Source organism: Eleutherodactylus coqui, chromosome 8 (assembly GCF_035609145.1).
Source record: "Eleutherodactylus coqui strain aEleCoq1 chromosome 8, aEleCoq1.hap1, whole genome shotgun sequence".
In the NCBI taxonomy this organism is placed as follows: domain Eukaryota; kingdom Metazoa; phylum Chordata; class Amphibia; order Anura; family Eleutherodactylidae; genus Eleutherodactylus; species Eleutherodactylus coqui.
In genome coordinates, this window is record NC_089844.1 from 8,098,208 (window position 1) to 8,120,209 (window position 22,002).

Sequence of the window (22,002 nt, forward strand, 5' to 3'; positions counted from 1 at the left end):
ACAGAGATCCAGTAATGGTACCTGGCTCTGCAGAAAATCCTCAAAGGACTGTCTTATCTCTGCTTCCTCCAGGAGTGATGAATTCAGTCTCCAAAAACCTCTGCCCATCCGGGGGGTCTTTGCAACATTCAGAGAAAACAATATTAGACAGTGATCGGAGAATTCCACCTCAACAACGGACACTGGTGAAGAGATGGCTTCCTCCTTCAAATAAAACCTGTCTATTCTAGACCTGCTCTGACCCCTATAAAAGGTGAACCCCTCGTGGCCTGGGGTGTGCCGGATGTGGACATCCACCAGGCGAGCCTCGCTAGCTATACTATTAAGTGCGACGCTGTCAAAAGTCAACCGCCTGTCTCCAGAGCCTCCCCTATCGCGGGCTCTTGTGACTGCATTAAAGTCACCTCCAAAGACAACTTGGCGGCTGGTAAAAAGGTAGGGCTTGATCCTCATAAAGAGACTCTTCCTGTCCTTTTTTGACTGGGGACCATAGATGTTGACCAGTCTTAATTCTTGTCCCTTCATGAGGACATCTAAGATCAAGCACCTTCCCATTTCTAATTCAATAACTCGTCGGCATTCAACCGCTGCAGTAAAAAGTACCGCTGAGCCGTAAAGGCGGAGAGACCAGTAGGAAGGGCCTGACCTCCACTCCCTTTTTGCCTTATGTATGGCTGCCAAATTAGACAGCCAGGTCTCCTGCAAAAATAAAATGTCAGCTTCAACTCGGCTGAGAAAATCAAAGGCCGCAAATCTAGCCATATCAGACTTAATGCTGGCAACATTAATTGATGCCAGAGTCAGCAGAGTGGGTGCCGCCATCATGAGTGATTAAATTAGACGGCTTTCTTCCTCACACCCCCTTCCTCGGGGTCAGAGGAAAGTCCCTTGCTTCTTTTTTTGGACATAGATGTGTCCATAGCAAGGGATCCCCCGACCCCATCGTCCTTGTTTCCAGGCTCTAGAGTCGCCTCCTCCCCTGTAGGAACTATGCCTCCACGAGGAGGAGACTCAGCGCCCCCTGTTGACCCTTTCTTTGCCCCAGGAACCTTGCCCTTTCCTTCCCCCTCAGAGGAGGAAGAGATGTCTTGAAGGGCTCGGAACCTATTGGAGTGTCCAACTGGAGGTGAGCATGCTTCCCCTTCCAGTACTTGGCCCGGGGTGGGAGAAGATCTTGAATCCCCCCTTCGCTTCCTCCTCGTGGCACGTAGCTTACGCCTTTTTTCTAACCACCTCTTGCCTTCCTCATCCACACTTTCATAGTGGGAGGAATCTGCAGAGTTGGTCTCCTCCCTCTGGATCCTCCTGTCCTCTTCATCTAACTCGCTGTCCCTCAAAGCCTCAGCCGCGAGATTTGCTTCTGGAACAGGGGCCACCATCGACCCACCTGCTGTGGGCGCTCCTGTCAGCTCCCTGCTCCGTCTGCGCTTCTCCTGACGCCTCTGCTGAGCAGCCGTCTTTTGCCGGTTCTTCCCTGGCTCCTGAGCTCCCCCACCTCTGCTGGTCCCCTCACCCCCGGAGGCCACCTCATGACCCCCATCCGTAGGGGCAGAGACCGCATTGGCAAAGGAGCGTGGACAGCGGCTAAATGGGTGACCGAGATCACCACACAGGTTACACCTAATCTCTGTACAGGAGGCGGCAAGATGACCCAGACACCCACACAGAGCGCACTTGAAGATCTTACAAGCAGCGCTCAAGTGTGAGGGGTCGCCGCACCTGTGGCAGAGCTTCGGCTGCCCCTGGTAAAAGGCCAAGATACGATCCCTGCCGAGGAAGGCCGCAGATGGTATGTGTGCCACTGAGTTTCCCGAACGCTTCAGCTTGACCATGAACGTCCAGGCCCCGGACCATATGTTGTGCTCATCCCGGTTCTTTCTGGGCATTTCCGTCACCTCTCCGTACCTACTGAGCCACGTCATGATGTCAAAGCAAGAAAGTGACTCGTTACGAGTCAAAACGGTCACTTTCTTGATATCGTTCTGGCGAGACACCACCTGGATGGCAAAGTCTCACCAGCCGGGCTCGTTTTTCATCAGCTCGTAATTTTCCCAGAAAAGTTCTAGACCCTCTGGGCGAACGAAGCTGATGTCAAACTCAGACGTGCCGTAGGGATGGATCAGGGCAAAGATGTCAACCGCCCTAAAGCCCATCTTCAGTAGGAGCTCCACTACCTTCCCCCTTGGAGGACATGCATCATTGCCCCTCCAACGAAGACGGACCACATTCCTACGACCTGCGTCGTGCCCGGGTGTTGGTAGGGACCATACGGTCTCCCCCCTTTGCTCTCGGAAGGCACCCAAGCCATGTCTCTCTTTCCAGAGAGATAGGTCCACCTCTCTTCCTCCAACTGTAATTGAACTCTCCCCTTTCCGTAGAGCCTCCAAGAGGCGCTGTTGCAAAACGCCCTCCCTAGAGCCTGGAGACAAGGAGGACCCACTCCCTCCAGCGGCGACACTGGCATAACTCCTACCAGGTGTTGTCGCCGCTGGAGGGGCGACTGGAACCTGTGACACTTCCTGACCCCCTGAACAAACTGTACCTGCTTGTGCAGCAGGTGCCCCTATATTAGGGGTGCCAAGAGCTCCCTGGGTCTCTGGGCTCTTAGTAGTATCAGAGACCTGGGCTGAACTGGGAATCTTCTTATTACCACTAGTACCTCTCTCGCACGCACCCTCACCATCCGGACCAGATTTTGGGTCAGGACCAGGGTCCAAGCGGGCCTTAGCAGACCTAGGGGGCAACATTGCTGGCCCAGCTTGTGCAGCTGCAACTACCGCAATGTTCCCCCCACGGCCAGCACTCTGTGTTATAGCAGAGATGTTTTTAGTTTTGCTTTTGCTTTTGCCTTTCTTTTTACCTTTGCCAGAAGCCTCCGCATCACTGGGTGCCTGGGACCGAGAGACCCCCGCAGACTGACCTGTCACACAGGAGACCTCAGATGCTGATCCCGCAGCTCCCTCCGCATCACTGGCCTTACTGGCACCATCACGGCCATAGCCTTCAGCCTTCTCATCTTTACCACAGGGTCCCAGGTCGGAGGTGCCTCTTTCTGGCTTTGCAGCCGGACCAGCGCCCCCCGTCACATAGACAAATTTTTCCTGGGTCTTCCTTTGTTTTCCTTTTTTATCCTTGATTTTTGTGTCCACTTTGGGAATGTCTTTGCCAAAATGAAGACCCCCCATATGAGGAGGGGATTCCAGCAGTTGCGACACCAAAGCCCCCACCTTATGACTTCCTTCCTCCAGATCAGACTCCTCAGAGGTTGTTGGTAGCCCAATTTGCTCTGGCTGGAGATTGCTGGTACTTGCAGTGCTGCCTTGGGTTAGGGCTTGTTCAGCCGAACACGCAGGCTGCTCCCCCAGACTCTCCTGTACATCCTCGTAGTCGTCCTCATCCGAGCTGTCGTCACGATCACTAGACTGATCGGTCTGCTGCAAGTTACTGCGTCCTGCAGCCATCTTCGCAAACCGATCATCGTTCATGATCTTTTCTTTAAAGGGACCGCTCTCCTCCGAGATCCGCTCTCTCACATCTTTCCACACTTTAATGCACTCTTTGCACTTCTGCATTACTTTAGAGACTTCCGCCTTTTTGCCTTTAGAGGTGGCTTGGTCTCTTTGCAGTCTGGCAGACTGCAGTTTTTCCATCTGCATAACAATCTGCTTTCCTGCAGTCTCATACTCGGCCATGCTTCTTGCCAGCCGGGAGGCCAGCTCTACCACAGACTCTCCCTCTGGCCTATCACTCCACTTTTCCGGCTTTGCCAGCTTCTGTGGCTTACCTGCCTTCCTCCGGGCCTGGCTACGCGTCACCATCTCGCTGCCTGCGCTGTCGGATGCAGCCGCACTGATGGACTGGCCCGCGTTACTGCGCCTGCGACTGGAGCCCGTGTCACCGCTGCCACGACTTAGAACCGTCCTTTTCTCTGGCTCACCTGCAGTCCTTGGCTTCTTATAGTTTGCCGCTGCGGAACATCTTGGAGCTGCAGAAGCCACCGATGCCACTGCGGAGGTCGTTGCGGCCATCTCTGTCCTCCCTCCCTCCGACCGAGATCGGAGGGAGGAGGTGCGGGGCTGCATACCAAACAAAGCCCAGAAATGTGCACTGTTCCTGGGCTCTCAACAAGGTCTCCACCTGGGAAGCAGACCACACCCTGGATCCTGCAGAGCTCTTCAGAACACAACCTTACTCCAGAGTTGCACTCACTATTCTGCTGGTGGAGTCACTGTGTACATACATTACTTATCCTGTACTGCTCCTGAGTTACATCCTGTATTATACTCCAGAGTTGCACTCACTATTCTGCTGGTGGAGTCACTGTGTACATACATTACTTATCCTGTACTGATCCTGAGTTATATCCTGTATTATACTCCAGAGCTGCACTCACTATTCTGCTGGTAGAGTCACTGTGTACATACATTACTTATCCTGTACTGCTCCCGAGTTACATCCTGTATTATTCCCCAGAGCTGCACTCACTATTCTGCTGGTGGAGTCACTGTGTACATACATTACTTATCCTGTACTGATGCTGAGTTACATCCTGTATTATAACCCAGAGCTGCACTCACTATTCTGCTGGTGGGGTCACTGTGTACATACATTACTTATCCTGTACTGCTCCTGAGTTACATCCTGTATTATACTCCAGAGCTGCACTCACTATTCTGCTGGTGGAGTCACTGTGTACATACATTACTTATCCTGTACTGCTCCTGAGTTACATTCTGTATTATACCCCAGAGCTGCACTCACTATTCTGCTGGTGGAGTCAGTGTGTACATACATTCTTTTCCAGTCCCCAGCCCATGATAATATCTCCATGTGCGGCATTGTATTTCATGCAGTGACGTTGACAGCTTTGTGCGGCAGATTGTAGCTGGGATCCGGGGATAAATACATATATACTGGTTAGCCACTATTTTCGGGCCACAGCCGGGTTGACAGCTGTTAGCAGTGATTAGTGTTGTTTACGTCCTGCACTTTGTGTCTTCTGGCAGGTCTACGAGGTCGTCCCGTGCTACAATGAATGCAATCAGTACTTGTGGCTGACTGAGCCGTGGTCTGCCTGCAAACTGCACAGCGAGGAGGACTGCGGGGCAGGAATACAGATCAGGAGAGTGCGGTGAGTGACAGCGACATATCCTGCCGCAATGACAGGAGCTCCAGAAAGACTGACACATTGTTACACTCCTCTTCCTAATGACCCTGTGTTACATCATCCAGCTGGATATTATGTCAGAGCAGTCCTGCTAAAGTGCAGATCCAAACTGCATTAAAGGATATATTCAGAAAGTCATCACCCCCCTCGCTTTCTTACATGTTATATTGTGTCCCCCTAATTCTGCATTCAGAACCCCTCAGTGACAAAATGACAGCAGCATGCGAGAAATCCTTCTGCATTTTTTAAAAAATGAAAACCCTCCATTCTGCAGTGACATAAGTATTGACCCCCCTGTCCTCAGTATTAGTCAGAGCCCCTTTGTCAGTGGTTCTGGCCTGTAGTCCTCTTGGCAATGATGCCACAAGGCTTGCACCCCTGGATTTGGGGGGTCTTCTGGTTTGATGGGGGCCGTCTGTGGACAGCCATTGTCAGGTCTCCCCACAGATGTCCCATTGGGTTCAGGGCTCTGGCCAGACCCCTCAAGGACATTCACAGAATTGTCCCCACTCCTGGGTGGTTTTCGCTGGGGTCTTAGGGTTGTTCTCTTGTTGAAAGGTGACCCTTCTGCCCGGTCTGAGGTCCCTTGTGCTCTGGATCAGGTGGTCATTATCTCTGTACTTTACTCCATTCAGCTTTCCATCTACTCTGACCGGTCTCCCCTCCCGCACATCATACTCCACCATCAGGCTTCACTGTAGGGATGGTATTGGGCCAGTGATGATGAGCGGCGCCTGGTTTCCATCCACCCTGACCGGTCTCACCTCCCCCACATGATGCTCCACCACCAGGCTTCACTGTAGGGATGGTATTGGGCAAGTGATGAGTAGCGCCTGGTTTCTATCTACCCTGACCGGTCTCCCCTCCCCCAGCATGATGCTTCACCACCAGGCTTTGCTATAGGGATGGTATTATACAGGTGATGAGCGGCGCCTGGTTTTCATCCACCCTGACCAGTCTTCCTGCCCCCCCGTATGATGCTCCACCATCAGGCTTCCTGCAGGGATGGTATTGGGCAGGTGATGAGTAGCGCCTGGTTTCCATCCATCCTGACCAGTCTCCCTTCCCCCAGCATGATGCTTCACCATCAGGCTTCACTTTAGGGATGGTATTGGGCAGGTGATGAGCGGTGCCTGGTTTCCTCCAGACAGAACACTTAGAGGCCAAGAAGTTGCATCTTGGTGTCATCAGAGCAGAGAATCTTGTTTCTCGCAGTCCGGGGTCTTTTTTGGTACCTCCAGGCAGCTTCCATGTCTCTTACTGAGGAGGCTTCTTTCTGGTACCTCTGCCATAAAGCCCAGATTGGTGGAGGCTGGAGGGATGGTTGACCTTCTGGAAGTTTCTCCTATCTGCACACAGGATTTTTGGAGCTCGGCCGGAGTGACCGTTGGGTTCTTGGTCTCTTCTCTTACAAGACCCTTCTACCCCTTAGTTTGAGGGTCGGCGGCTCTAGGAAGATTCCTGGTTGTTGTTGTTCCATGTAAGTGAGGGGTGTGAGGCCTCTCTGAATGCAGTGTGTTTTGGGAGCATCGGGGAGACATTGTAGAGGGTTGGGACCCTCAGCATAACTAGAATAAGGGGGTCATTTGACCTTTTGTGAAGTTTCAAAAGTTTAGTATCTTCTGTGACGCAGGGAGCTGTAACCATACTACTATCACCTGGCATGCAGCTAAAAAGGACATTTGGGTGGGGCCTTGTGAGAATGAGCAATGCTTATTGGCTGAAAGCATCTGACTAATAAACAGAAACTCACAAAGCTCCTCCCCTATGCCCATATCAGCTGGAGCACTGTATAAACTCTCAAATTATGGTGCTAGGAGAGTTAATTTGGTGGCTCTTTACACCTATTTCTTTAACTATTTACAGGTATTTTGTACTTGCTCTTATGTAAAATGTCGCCATAAAGGGCTTTCCAGGACTCCGAATTTAAAAAGTGTCTTGATTCTTTCACAAACAGTGCCACACCTGTCCACAGGTCGTGTGTGGTATTGCAGCTCAGCTGCATTGAAGTGATACGAACACGGACTGCAGTTTCACATGAAACCTGTGGACAGGTGTAATGCTGTTTTTGGAAAAAAAGCAGCTGCTTATGTTTTATCCTGGACATCCCCTTTAAGTAGGACTGTTTTTGTCTTCCTCTCCAGTCAGATAATGCTGCTATGTTTCAAAACTTGTTTTCCAACTACAGTTTCCGCAGAGTTAATTATCTGGAGCAAAAGACATTTTTGTAACATCGGTTAACAAATTCAACCCAGGTTGTTGCAGCCGAAGGGAAACAGATTATTATCTGTCGCTGAGAAGACGTGTCTGGATGTGGAGATTGAATATTATTAGTGTAGAGGCCCATTCATCAACCAGCACAAAGCTTCCATTACTGCCAGACGTGAAGCTCGGCTACAGATGTCTGCTGTCTAGAGGCTTAGCATAGACTGGGCAGCTCCCAAAATAACAAGGAGGGCAGGGATGGATGGATGGCATGGCTAGTCCTCACCTGAGATCCAAAGGAGGCGTCACAGCTGAGGACAGTGATGTCATGAGTTCCTAATGGAGGGTTGGTGATGTCATGGGATATCAGGGGGTGATTAGTGATGATCTGGATTCCTAGGAGAGAATTAGGAATGCCACTGATCTACAAGGTGACAATTACTGATGTTATGGATTCCTAGGGGAGGATTGAGGATGCCGTTCTCTATGTGAGTGATGTCATCCATCCTCAGTTTGTGATTAGTGATGTCATGGATTCCTAGAGAAGAATTAGATATGTCATGGGTCTGCAAGGTGACAATTAGTGATGTCATGGCTTCCTAGCAGAGGATTAGTGATGTCAGGGTTTCCTAGGAAATAATTGGTAATGAAATGGGTCTACAAGGTGACAATTAGTGATGTCATAGATTTCTAGTAGGGGAATCAGGGTGTTGCAGTTCTCTAGGTGAGGATTAGTGATGTCATTCAGGTTAGGATTAGTGATGTCATAGGTTACCCTATGAGGATTGGTAATGTCCTCCATTCTCATTTTGGGATTAGTGATGTAGTGGGTTAATAGTGGAGGGCTGAAGATACCATAGTTCTGTACGTGAGGATTAGTGATGTCATCCGTCCATAGTTTAGGATTAGTGATGTCATGGCTTTCTAGTGAAGGACTGTAGATATCATAGGACACCAGGTGAGGATTAGTGATGTGAGAGGTTCCTAGGAGACAAGTGGTAATATTATGGGTTTCCAGTATTGTCATAGTTTCCTAGGTAAGGATTATTGATGCCGGTCTGCAGATGAGGATCAGTGATGTCATGGGGTGTTGTGTGAGTATTGATGATGTTATTGTTACCAAGGTAAGGAATAGTGAGCATCATTCACTCTACTGCCAGCGTCAAACTGATCCACCCTGGATCTTGTTGTGGAGGAAATGCCTGCATGGCTGCTATCTTCCAAAAACAGTGCCACAGCTGCCCACTGGCTGCACATGGTATTGCAGCTGAGCCTTATTTACTTCAATGGAGCTTAGCTGCAATACCTTACACAATCTGTGCACAGGTGTGGCGCTGTTCTTGGAAGATAGCAGCCATATCTTTTTGCTGCTGTACAACCTGTTTGTTTGCCATATAGTGCAGCGACTGCTGCGGAAACAGATGCGCTCCATAGCAGAGCGTCCGCTGCCCTGATCTCAATGCGCCTTCCGCAGCACGTCAGCCTCCCGGCTGCACCCCTCGTTCTGCGGCGTTATCCGTACCACGGCCGGACTCTCAGTAGTCATATATCTTATGATGATTTTGCTTCTCTTTTCAGCTTTTTTAGCCTTTTTTGTGGTTTGTGTTGCGGCTGTGACAAATTTCTGACAACTTTAGCAGTGACTTCAGGCATCGCCGCAGCGCAGGGAGGGACGTAAACTCTTTGGCGTGAAGAACAGAACCTAATCCGTTTCATTGATTAGTGACAGCGGCTGATAGCGACACCTGGTAATCATGGCGGCCGCGGGAGAACATCAAAGCCGATCCGCCGAGTCATTTATTGTTGGGCAGGTGACTCACTGGTTACTTCTCTTACACATTAATGAATGGCGGCGCGGCCGTTAAATCATCGCCGCTCTGTTTATAGAATTCGGAAAAAATAATAAAAAAATGTTGTGCAAATTTAATTAAATTCCGGACTCTTTTTTAGCCCCGGATTTTATTACATGCGAGTGACATTTCTGTAATGTATGAATACAATAATTGCAGTGTGTGTGAAGGTTATGGAGATTTATGGAGGATATTGCCGCTTCCGTTCGCTGTACATAAACCGGAGCGTAAATATTGAGGGATGAGCTGTAATTCAGGAGGAAATCAGATGCAGAGATCTACAAAGTATATAGATGGAGCGGGGGGGGGGGGGGGGGGTGAGCAACCGTACCTCACATACCGCTGCGCACCACCAATAAAGAGGCGCCACTCGTGGATGTTTGCATAAAAGGGGCGTTTCTAGGGAATTCCTGGCGGGAACAAGGCGGAGCTTAAAATGAGGGAGTTACGCTCTCACCTATCTGCTGAAGGAGTACTTATAGTTTGTAATACATAACAGGAGCGGACTGCTTGAAGGGCTTATCCCGCGTGTCCTACGAGGGTCTGACCGATGGTCCCTACTAATTGTGAGATCAGGGAGGTCCCTGGAGGTGGGCTTGTGTGCCGCCCCCCCCCCCCTGCTCATCTCTGAGGCCCCTAATAATAGATTATTTCATATTCTATAATATAGAAATTCCTTGTAGCCCCTGTCATGTATATGGGGATTACTGCGGATGTAGTGGCGCACATATAGGGGGAAGGGTGTGAGAGCTTCATGTGGGATTGTTCAGGCGTGTAACAATGTAACAATTGCGCAGGTCACCAGATCCCCGATGCTTCATCCCTGCACTTAGCACCTGTTTACGTGAAGATATGGCAGGAGCGCCAGCGGCCCGGGTGCCTGTCACCTCGGAGATGTGAAATGTAGGCCAGGAAATGCATGCAATGTTAATTTAGGCAGGCGAGCGGGAAGGGGGTGGGGGGGGGGGGATTCTATCACATGAGCCGCGTGCACATGGCACTTTTTAAAAATATTGAGGGACTTGAAAAGTCACAAATTTTAGTGCAAATACTTCAACCTAAGGATCTTGTACACCAAAAGTCCCACAAAGCTTCTCATGAACGCCCACATGATCTTCACTTCTTGTTCTGCTGAACACTGCAGTTGCGACCAGTAGGGGTTTAACTATAGGGGGTAGTAGTCACACATGGGCCCTTTTGCTTGAGGGGCCCAACAATCTGTCTGCTACATCAGAAGGCAACTGTATTATAAATGAGTGAGGTCATGATCTCCTTCTCCTCACGAGAAGCAATGGGGACACGAAGAACTCATGACGCAGATCCAGCCATGCTGGTTTGGGTGAGGATTGGGTCTTAAAATGGTCCCGGTCAGTCTCTGTGGCCCGGAGGCCCCATGGGAAGCTGACATAGAGATGCCACCGCTACACCAGTAAACCTTTTTTATTCTCAGCAAGCACCGATAGTTTTAGTCTGTTCACACGGCCCATTTTTAGTCTTTATGCCTGGCAGTTTCTCCTGTTAAAAAGTCCCTGGGCCCCATAACCCAGGAGGTCTGCGATAGTCCTGATGGAGGTATGTGTCTCTCAGGCCCGCGAGAACGGATCCAACCTACAGGAAGGGAGGGGAACGGAGGCATTGCTTCCTGGCTTCCCCCAATTCACTCTTTCCTCTCTGTTGGACGGCGGCTACCTATTAGCACAAATTCAGGAGCAACTCCTCATCCTCCATCTGCAGCTTAGCTTCTTTCTTCATACTTTCCACCTCCTGCTCGGCTCCGTTCCTCCGTAACTCCCCTCTGAAAGAAACAGTACTGAGAAACATCACATTAGCACTAAACAGTAACAAGCTGCACCCGCGAACTGTGACAGGTCTCCTTTAAGAGTCTCATGATGGACCACAGGCAGAACCAACAACACAAGCTGCTTGGACATCAATGAGGATGGCAGCGGCCACGACTCAGCGGCTGCAAAAAATTCTAACCTGCTGGACTTCCTGCGATCATTGGGCCATAGGCACTGCAATGCGGCCTCATCCGATGCGGCAGGTCTACACTGTGGGTTTCAGCTGTGTCGCCCTAGCCTGAGGGTCACATTGCCTGACCCTGGGGCGCTTGTACTGCGGCCACAGATGCAGCAGGTTTTAGTAAAGCCTTGCCACTTGCCACCATGGGGCAGATTATCGCTAGTTTAACCACCTGTGATTAACTTTATGTGTAAATGACCCTATAAAACAGGGGAGCGCAGAAGGAGGCGCCAAGTCATACATGTCATTATATCCTCCATGAGACATGGAGCTGATACTTCGGGTAACTCCTTACTCCTCCGGCTTCTCCACCCATGTCCTCTCTCCACGTCCTCTCTCCATGGCTATCCATCATGTATGTTCATACCCTTCCATGTTGGCAGCAGAGGCTGACACGCGTGTACTGACCGGAGCCCGCGCGACCGCCCGCAGTACAGAGCCAGCACTGTTCACCAGATTACTGAGAACCAACTTCTGTACGTTTTCTCCTAGATGTGCGAATATCTCAGATAATTTCGAGGACGCCTTTGTCAACGACACGTACTGCAGCTACCCGGAGGCCCCCTCCGCCAGGCAGAAGTGCGCCATTTCATGTCCCGGAGAATGTGTGATGTCTTACTGGGGTCCGTGGAGCCGCTGCACGAAGGTAACAGAATCCTTTATCTACGGCTTTATTTATTATACCCATAAATGGTTTTATTTAACCCCTTCAGGACCAGCAGGTGTCACTTTACCGGAGATTAACTCCGTGAGGTTTCACACATCCGAGTAATCCTGACCGCGCTCTTTCATCACACGTTGTACGCTATTCAGGTGGTAAACATAGACGATGCGAGTTCTTCTATTTATTAACCACTGTTTTTAGCTTGTGTTTCCCCCGCAGCGGTGATGTCACACGTCCGCTCCGCACTGGTCGCTCAGCAGATCTGTAGTTCCAATTCTTTCATTTATTTTGGAAACTCTTTTTAAGGCTTTTGCCCTTTTCTGAGCAAATTTACTAATTCAACATGAATTTGTACAATGTTGGCATCTTTTGTTTTCCCTTTGTATTTGTATGTAAGGTTCAGGTTTTCCTGCATACAAGGCGATGATTACTGATGTGATGACGAATGTAGGAGATAAACAGCCGAATCTGGGCAGATCATCGGTGCCAACATGCGCATCGCACAACCGCTGCAGCTTATTATCGCAGATTATGACGTTCATCCGTAACAGACGTCACCTCTACATTCATCTGCATCACATCCCGCCGCGTCTGAACGCACCCTCATACATTCAGTTTATAAATTACTAAAACCGCCTGCACTAACTAAATCGTATAAGCGATTGTTATGGAAGGGGTTAATGTGTGGCAGGTATCTATGACAAGACAGCAGAGGAGAGAGAAGGGGAGACACACTAACCCCGGACAATCCCCTTCTGTGCCACAGGAACCTCCAAGTCTGAGGAGTGCATTGTTCTCCGGCACACAAAAAGGAACTTATCCCTGTAAAGTAAAGGTAAATCATTATGCGTAAATGCTCCCATCTTTCACGTTTCAGTTGAATGATGATTTTTAGGGGCGCATAAAATCCATCATTCAGCCAGAGAGAAGATAAAACAGACTGCATGCTGTGTTTGCTGTCCATGGTGCTGATTTCTCCACGGGAGTGCTGATTTTATTGTATTCAGCTGTGGTCCCCTGGCAGAACAAAGGAGCTGAATGCAGAGTACAGACCACCTGCTGTTATCTGCATACAGCAAAGGGAGGCTCATTTACATAGAAATGAAGGTGCTAAGCTGCTAATGGACATAAGTGGACATATGCAAAACAATCGCTCAAAACCTATCTTTTGAATGATTATCTTTGCATATAAATGGGTCTTAAGGAGCTGCAAGACCTGCTGACATGTAGGGACCACGGACAGGATACAAATACCCAACACACAGCAGGACTATAAGATCCCGGGTCAGTCACATGTTCCACGTCTGATGTTGTGTACCGGATCTGCTGCAGTAAATGTTCTGTTGGGGGGATTTATGTTGGGGAAAAAGGACAAATACTGAGAGCGACGATGAGGTCTCATCGCCACTCAACTATAGAAAGACAGAATTACCTGTGGCCGACCACTTTTCTAGTCACGGACACAACATAGAAGATATGAAAGTTATCATACCGAAAGGCAGTGTCAAGTCACAAAGCCATAGAAGAATAGAACAGATAACACTGCTGGCCTGGTGACCCCCCAACACCAATTCAGGGACCATAAAACCTTCACTCTCTTATCAGTGTCTAGTTAAAGATGTTTGCATTTCGATATTATTCTTAGCTACACCGTAAATGCCTAGAATAGCCCTTTAATCTGAAGTGTATGGTCACCTTTAGTTTCATTGGTGCACAGTGTAAGTGTTGCACTGAGTGACTGATTTCTTTCCTTTTTTTTCATTAGCATTCCCCATGTTCCCCCAACGCTCTGTGTCTTGTTGAGAAATATGGTGCATACTATACTGCACGATCTCCGTGATGTATCTGGGTTCAAGTACAGTATACCAGTATTAGTCAATCTGGCTTTACTGTACATATCTGCACCCTTGGATAGTTAGGGAGCTTAGTAGTCTGTTTTTATGGCAATTGGATTTAGATGTGTACTTAACATCTAGAATAGAGAAGAGCGAGCATGATCTTCCGAGATTGCTACTCGTTCGAGTATTAGGGTACTCGAGATGCTTGTAACTCGAGACGAACACCACGCGGTACTCGAATCAACTGCATTTCCCTTCCCCGCATGTTTAACGCCATTTTCTAGCCAATAGACATGCGGGGAAGGCATTACCACTTCCTTCTGTGACGTGCCAGCCCTCTGTCTGCCAACAGCAGTGAGTGGCTGGTGAGATCAGGTGACCGCCGAGTACTTAAACTGGGGCCGCCCACGGCTCGCCTCAGACGCATGCTGGCAGAGGTTAGGGAAAGTGCTGCTACTGATATAGGGACAGTGTTAGAGTAGGATCCTGTCTTCAAGAACCCCAACGGTCCGTCGTTGGGCTACTCCTCATAGTGTGCATTACTGTTGTGGCTGCTGGGAGCAGTAGTGCACCTTTTTTTTTTTAAGCATCTCGGGCTGTTTAGGCCATTTCAGCTATACTGTTCTGTGTGTGCAGAGCATTAGGCAGAGTGTAAGGACAGAGCTGCCTATATAGGGAAGGTTTTACCGTCGGGATCCTCTCTACAAGAACCCCAATGGTCCTTTTTAGGGCTACATCTCACCGTGTGCATTATAGTTGTGGCTGGATGGGAGCAGGAGTGCACCCTTTTTTTATTACGCATCTAGGCCTGTTCCCAGCCTTTCAGTTATTATACGTTCTCAGTCTGCAGTGCATTACACCGAGGTCTCACTGTGAAACAGAAATCTAATAGTTCAAGTGAGGGTGTGGGCACAGGCCAAGTTCCTGGGTGGGATAAATCACAGCTGGCTGCTGAGGGATTAGGAGAGAGGCAAGTTTCTGGGGTCCCCAGATTCATATCACAATTTACAGGTCCGTGTGGTAGACCTTTATTACAAACAGAGCAGTGTGAGTAGGTCCTGTCGTGGATGGCAGAAAATGCATCCAGCAATGTATCCACCACCCAGTCTTCTACGCAGTCCACTACTCCCGGCCTAGGGACTGCAACTCTAAATCCTGTGGCTGCTGCTCCTCCTTCCTCCCAGCCTCCTCACTCCATGAAAATGACACATTCTGAGCAGGCAGACTCCCGGGAACTGTTCTTGGGTCCCTGCACTGAGTGGGAAAAAATGGTTCCTCTCTCACCTGAGGAGTTTCTCGTGACCGATGCCCAACCTTTGGAAAGTTCCCGGAGTCCGGGGGTATGAGGCTGGGGACAGGCTTGTGCAAACGGAGGCTTTCTAAAACATGATGGCGTCGGTGGTCCCACGCTACTCGGTCCCCAGTCGCACTATTTTTCCTGGTGTGCCGTCCTAGCCCTACACCAGCACATCTCCCACAAAATAAATCGTGCCCTCACCAACACGGTTACTGGAAAGGTCCCCTTAACCACGGACACATGGACAAGTACTGGCGGGCAGGGACACTATATCTCCCTGACGGCACATTGGGTGAACTTTTTTTTTCACGTCCTACCCACACCCTGAATAGCGGGTCCTACCTCGGTGCTGGTATCTGCAGCGTTTTATGCCACCTCCCCCAAACCCCCCTCCCTCCTCCGCCACCTCTACCCCTCCATTAAGAAGTGTGAGCACGGCGCCAGTAGTTGGTAGCGCGCAGCAGCACAGCGGTGGGCGAGGGTCAGCAAGCTGTGCTGAAACTAATCAGCTTAGGTGACAAGAGGCACATGGCCCCCGAGCTGCTGCAGCGTCTGACAGAGCAGACCGACCTCTGGCTTTCCCGCTGAGACTCCAACCGGGCATGGTCGTGTGTGACAACGGCCGTAACCTGGTGGCTGCTCTGCAGCTCTGCAGCCTCACACACGTGCCATGCCTGGCCCATGTCTTCAATCTGGTGGTTCAGCGGTTTCTGAAAAACTACCTCCACTTGTCTGACCTGGTTGGCAAAGTGCGCTGCGTCTGTACACATTTCCGCAAGTCCACCACGGACGCTGCCACCCTGAGGACCCTGCAACGTCGGTTTCAACTGCCAGAGCACCGACTGCTGTACGACGTGCCCACATGCTGGAATTCTATGCTGCACATGTTGGCCAGGCTCTATGAGCAGCGTAGAGCAATAGTGGAATACCAGCTGCAACATGGGCGGCGGAATAGTAGTCAGCCTCCGCAATTCTTTACTGAGGAGTGGGCATGGATGGCAGACATCTGCCAGGTCCTCGGAAACTTTGAGGAGTCTACCCAGATGGTGAGCGGCGATGCGGCAATCATTAGCGTTACCATCCCGCTGCTTTGCCTGCTGAGAAGTTCGCTGCTAAGCATAAAGGCTGATGCTTTGCGCTTGGAACAGAAGATGGGGGATGACAGCATGTCGCTTGATAGCCAGACCACCCTCATGTCTATATCTCAGTGCATTTTGGAGGAGGAGGAGGAGGAGGAGGAGGAGAAGGGGGAAGAGACAGCTGGCCACACTGCATAGGGTACCCATGCTGCTTGCCTCTCATCTGTTCAGCATGTATGGGCTGAAGAGGAGGAGGAGAATCCTTAAAGTCATCCTCCTAGTGAGGACAGCGATGTGTTGCGCACTGGGACCCTGGCACACATGGCTGACTTCATGTTAGGCTGCCTTTCCCCTGACCCTCGTGTTAGACGCATTCTGGCCAACACGGATTACTGGGTGTACACTCTGTTCGACCCACGGTATAAACAGAACCTTTCCACTCTCATTCCCAAAGAGGAAACGGGTACGAGAGTGATTCAATACCACAGGACCCTGGTGGAAAAAGTGATACTAAAGTTCCCATCTGTCAGTGCTAGTGGCAGAAGATGCTGTTCCGAGGGCCAAGTAGCAGGGGAGGCGCGGGGATCAGGCAGCATGTCCAGCACAGGCAGGGGTACACTCTCCAAGGCCTTTGCCAGTTTTATGGCTCCCCAGCAAGACTGCGTCACCCCTCCGCAGTCAAGACTGAGTCGGAGGGAGCACTGTAAAAAGATGGTGAGGGAGTATATTGCTGATCGTACCACTGGCCTCCGTGATGCCTCTGCTTCATACAACTATTGGGTGTCAAAGCTGGACACATGGCACAAACTTGTGCTGTACGCCCTGGAGGTGCTGGCCTTCCTTGCCGCTAGCGTCTTGTCAGAGAGTGTGTTTAGTGCAGCTGGGGGAATCATCATGGATAAGCGTACCTGCCTGTCAACTGCCAGTGCCGACATGCTTACACTAATAAAAATGAACAAAAGCTGGCTTTCCCCAGACTTCTCTTCTCCACCAGCAGAAAACAGCGGAACCTAATGATTCTTTTCGCTGCAACAGGAGAAAACTGCATCCTCTATCACCACAAAAAAAGGGGGAATTAGCCTTGTGTATCCCTCTCGAATATTATTACTCCTCTTCCTACTACTCCTCCTCCTAAAACAGCATGTCATCACGTGAACTGCCAATTTTTCTGCGGCCCAAAAGGCTCTGTTTAAAAGTTTTTTACTATTTTTGAAAGTTTCAAAAGTTTTTATACTTTAACTGAAACCAATTTTTTCAGAGGACTGCCTCCCAGCTCTGTTACAAATTAAGCAACAGCTAGCTGTATCTTTAAAAAAATGTTAATGGGTTTCACCTGCCCTCACGTTGAACAATTTTTCAGGGGTGCACTTGTACTCTTGGTACACCAATTTTTTTGGCCCTCGCCTATACTGTTATCTAACTAATTTTTTTGCCTTTCGCCTACACTCTTGCTACAGAAATGTTACTGGGGTCCTCTTATACTCTTGCTACAGAAATGTTACAGGGGTCCGCCTATACTCTTGCTACAGAAATGTTACAGGGGTCCGCCTATACTCTTGCTACAGAAATGTTACTTGGCTTCTCTTATACTCTTGCTACAGAAATGTTAAAGGGGTCCGCCTATACTCTTGCTACAGAAATGTTACTGGGGTCTGCCTATACACTTGCTACTGAAAGGTTTGAGGGGTTCACCTATACACTCGCGACAGAAATGTTACTGGGGTCTGCCTATACTCTTGCTACAGAAATGTTACTGGGGTCCGCCTATACTCTTGCTACAGAAATGTTACTGGGGTCCGCCTATACTCTTGCTACAGACATGTTACTGGGGTCCGCCTATACTCTTGCTACAGACATGTTACTGGGGTACGCCTATACACTTGCTACTGAAAGGTTTGAGGGGTCCGCCTATACTCTTGCTACAGAAATGTTACTGGGGTCCGCCTATACTCTTGCTACAGACATGTTACTGGGGTCCGCCTATATTCTTACTACAGACATGTTACTGGGGTCTGCCTATACACTTGCTACAGAAATGTTACTGGGGTCCGCCTATACTCTTGCAACAGAAAAGTTTCAGTGGTCTGCCTATGCTGTGGGTGCACAAAAGTTTCCCTTTGCGGTGTTCAGCAGCCTGACACATACACCGAATGAAGTGTGTGGGGACACTTGGATTTCCCATTGCTATGTAACTCACGGCATCTTGGGTCACACAAGATGGAGGCTGGGACCGAGCCTGACCCAGGGCTCGCTCATGTACTTCCCACACAGAGTATTGCGGGTCCTACCTCGGTCATGGTTTCTCGGCCTTATTATGCCACCTCCTCTGCTTGGGGTCTGGGGATCAGCACTGAGCAACATGTATTTGATCTTGTGTTACCACAGTTATCTGAGACAGTGGTTTGGGCCAAACAAAAAGAGCGTTACTGCATTAATGAGACTTCACAGCTGCACTAGCATCCGAGTCCGCTTGAGGCCCACGATTACTAAGGTGTGGGCAGAGGTCCTGGGGGAAGAATCAACTGCGCCAGGTATGACCTCTGGAACTTCTTTTTAGTTTATCCAGTCTTTGGAGCAATGAAAGCAACCGTAACTCATTTAATGAGACGTTCACAGCTGTACTAGCATCAGAGTCCGCTTTATGCCTACGATTACTGAGGGTGTGAGCCGAGGCTGAGGTCCTTGGCGGGGTAAAGCTGTCTTGTTGGGTGCTCTGATTTCTTTATGTGTAATACCGTCTTTGAGTTTCATGGGCTCGCCTATACTGTGGGTGCACAAAGACTTCCTATTGCGTTGTTTTACCTATCTGGCACAAATACACTGACTGACTTGACTAGGGTGCAGATGGCTTTCCCATTGCAGTGCTTTACCTATCTGGCACAAATACACTGAATGACTAGGGCAGAAGTGTGAGCTGAGGTTCTGAGTGGGGTGAAACTCTGGCTTGTTTGGGCACTCACTTTGCTTCATGTTTAATACTATCTTTGAGTTTCATGGGCTCGCCTATACTGTGGGTGCACAAAGATTTCCCATTGCGTTCTTTTACCTATCTGGCACAAATACACTGATTGACTTGGGTTGGGCGCAGAAGGCTTTCCCATTGCAGTGTTCAGCTATCTAACACCTACACAGAATGAAGTGTGTGGGGACACATGGATTTCCCATTGCTATGTAACTCACGGCACCTTGGGTCACACAAGGTGGAGGCTGGGACCGAGCCTTACCCAGGGCTCGCTCATGTACTTCCCACACAGAGTATTGCAGGTCCTACCTCGGTCATGGTTTATCGGCCTTATTATGCCACCTCCTCCTCCTGCTTGGGGTCTGGGGATCAGCACTGGGCGACATGCATTATCTCTTGTGCTACAAATTACCAGTTATCTGAGGTACCGGATTGGAGCATTCACAGGAAGCGAAATGGATTTCATGAGACTTTCACAGGGTCACTGTATACCTGTGGTGGCTACTTTTGCGACACCCCCTGCTTCAAACCAATCTTTGGTATTAGTATGTGCTGCTGCATGGTGGAGATGTGTAGAAGTGCTGGCACCTGAGTCCCCTTTATGCCCACGTTTGCGGCTCCTGACAATTTTGTGACAGAGGTGGCACGGGATTGGAATGATGATCGTACGTCAATTTATCATTAATTCTCAACAGCATTGTGGGCTATCGCCCATACTTTCAAAGAGGGTCGCTGCCTGGCCCTGCCAACCCTCTGCAGTGTGTGCCTCCGGTTCCTCCTCATGGCAGATGCACTTATAAATAGACATGAGGGTGGTGTGGCATGAGGGCAGCTGAAGGCTGCGCAGGGACACTTTTGTGTGCGCTGCGGATGCAGGGTCATGTGGGGGGGTTGGGCAGCATGTAACCCTGGAGAAGAGGCAGCGGTGTCACCCGCAGGCAGTGATTGTCCTTGGTTGCAGGTACCTTGGTGCTTAGCTAAGGTGTGCCTTGCTAATGAGGGTTTGTCCGAAGTAAATTGTTAGGGGGGTGACGCCAGACTCTTGCCCCCATTGTGGCTTAATAGTGGGACCTGGGAGCCTCAGATGCACCCATGCATGCTGCCCCTGCCCTTCCCTATCCGTTTCTGTGGTGTTTCCATGACTTTCGGATGTTTTCTGCTGTTTGACAAGTTATCAGCTATGCGGAGCTTCGGTGATATACAAAAATGCTCGGGTCGCCCATTGACTTCAATGGGGTTCGTTACTCGAAACGAACCCTCGAGCATCGCGGAAAGCTCAACTTGAGCAACGAGCACCCGAGCATTTTGGTGCTCGCTCATCTCTAATCTAGAATAAAACAATGCCAGATTTTTAGTTGTCAAAACCACAAAAATATAGCGACATATACCTGATTTTCATGGGTGAACAGTCAAATATGGGACGTGGAACATAAGTCCCTAATGAGCAAGATTAGCAGCATGTTCTTTAGTCTTTCACTGCTCCACATTTTGTTATAAATTGCCATTTTTAGTGAAAATGGATCTGATAGCTGCTGATAGTGACAACTACAGAACACTGAATCGCCCATTTGTTAGAGCCTCTGGATCTTTATTAGAGCTCCCAACCCCTTTATTAACGACCCTCTCACGATTGGCGCTGCCCTGTAAGTTAATCCCCCCCGTGACCCTAGCGTGCGGCATAAAGTCACATGACAAGTTTTCCATGTATCAGTCTCAGTGTGAATCCACATTAGATGGAAGATCCGGCGATCTGAGCGACTTCCAATGAGGTCCCGTTATCGGTGCTAGACTAGCCGGGGTCTCACCGCCAACCGCGGGGGGTTTTTCTCGTGTTACAGTGTGAAGAGTTTACCGAGAATGGCGCGATCGAGGAAAACATCCAGTGAAAGGGATCCTGCGGACGGAAACAACTCATCACTGAAAGGGGTCGGAGGAGGATGTCCGGAATCGTTCTGACCAACAGGCTGCACAGTCAGCTGAATACAACGCTGGAGCTCCAACTAACGTGTCCGAACGCACAACTCGCCGTTCCTCCGCACGGATGATATAACAGCGGGCGAACAGTTCCAGCGCCATTCTGTCTCCAGCAGGCAAAAGAGCGCAAAACTTGTATCACTGAGTAGCGGAGAAACATCTCCTGGTCAGATGGAGACAGATTTATGTGCTGATGGGAGGTCAGAATTTGGTGCAAGCAGCATGAATAGATTAACCATTGCTGTCCGCCGGTGGAGATGCAGTTATGGCGCAGGGAAGGTTTTCTTGGCGCCCCGGGCCCTCTGATACTTGTCGATGGACGCCATAATGAATGACTGCGATAATGAAGGCCAAATTATGTTCAAGGTGTGAATTGATGTTTGTAATAAAGCGTGCGCTCGGGGTTCGCGGTCGCCATCTATCCTCGCAGGTGATTACGGCTAAATAATGCTATTTCCATTACAATCATTTACCTAAGACAAACAAGTGCGGCGCGTTCTTCAGGGGCTTCTGGGAGACGAATGGGGGAGCTCAATCACAGCCGGCTCTTCATTGCACAATGTATTTGTGTGGAAGCCTTTGAAGCACAATGGCTGCTCATTACTATTCACCCCGCTGCTGGAATTAAATTGCATCGATGTTATACACTTGACTCCTCCGGAAATTGTCAGCCTCTTCTTTGCTGCCAATTTGGATTCTGAACGTACAAAACGGCGTCTTGTTTGTCAAAATCACTCGTTTTTTCAGAATTTTTCTTTATTGTGAAATTTGCATAAACAACATGGAGACATTTATGGAGAGGATGCAGGCGACCCGGACGCCCCGTCTACATGACCGCCTCACAATGAGAAGATGAGCACCAGGATGGAGACATGTAGGGATGGACGGCGCCTCCATGCGGCAGAGCGACAGTCGCCCGTGCCGTACAGCTCCAGTTTTTTAGG

General features: G+C 49.7%; 1 protein-coding gene across 1 annotated transcript in view; it reads left to right on the plus strand.

Annotated features, from left to right (window-relative positions):
• Positions 1 to 22,002, plus strand: part of THSD7B (thrombospondin type 1 domain containing 7B) — a 543,321-nt gene that overhangs the window by 402,445 nt on the left and 118,874 nt on the right. Inside the window, exons 15-16 of the mRNA XM_066575161.1 lie at positions 5,007 to 5,131; positions 11,737 to 11,890. Coding sequence (XP_066431258.1) covers positions 5,007 to 5,131; positions 11,737 to 11,890 — 279 coding nt within the window. The remainder of the gene's footprint in view (positions 1 to 5,006; positions 5,132 to 11,736; positions 11,891 to 22,002) is intronic.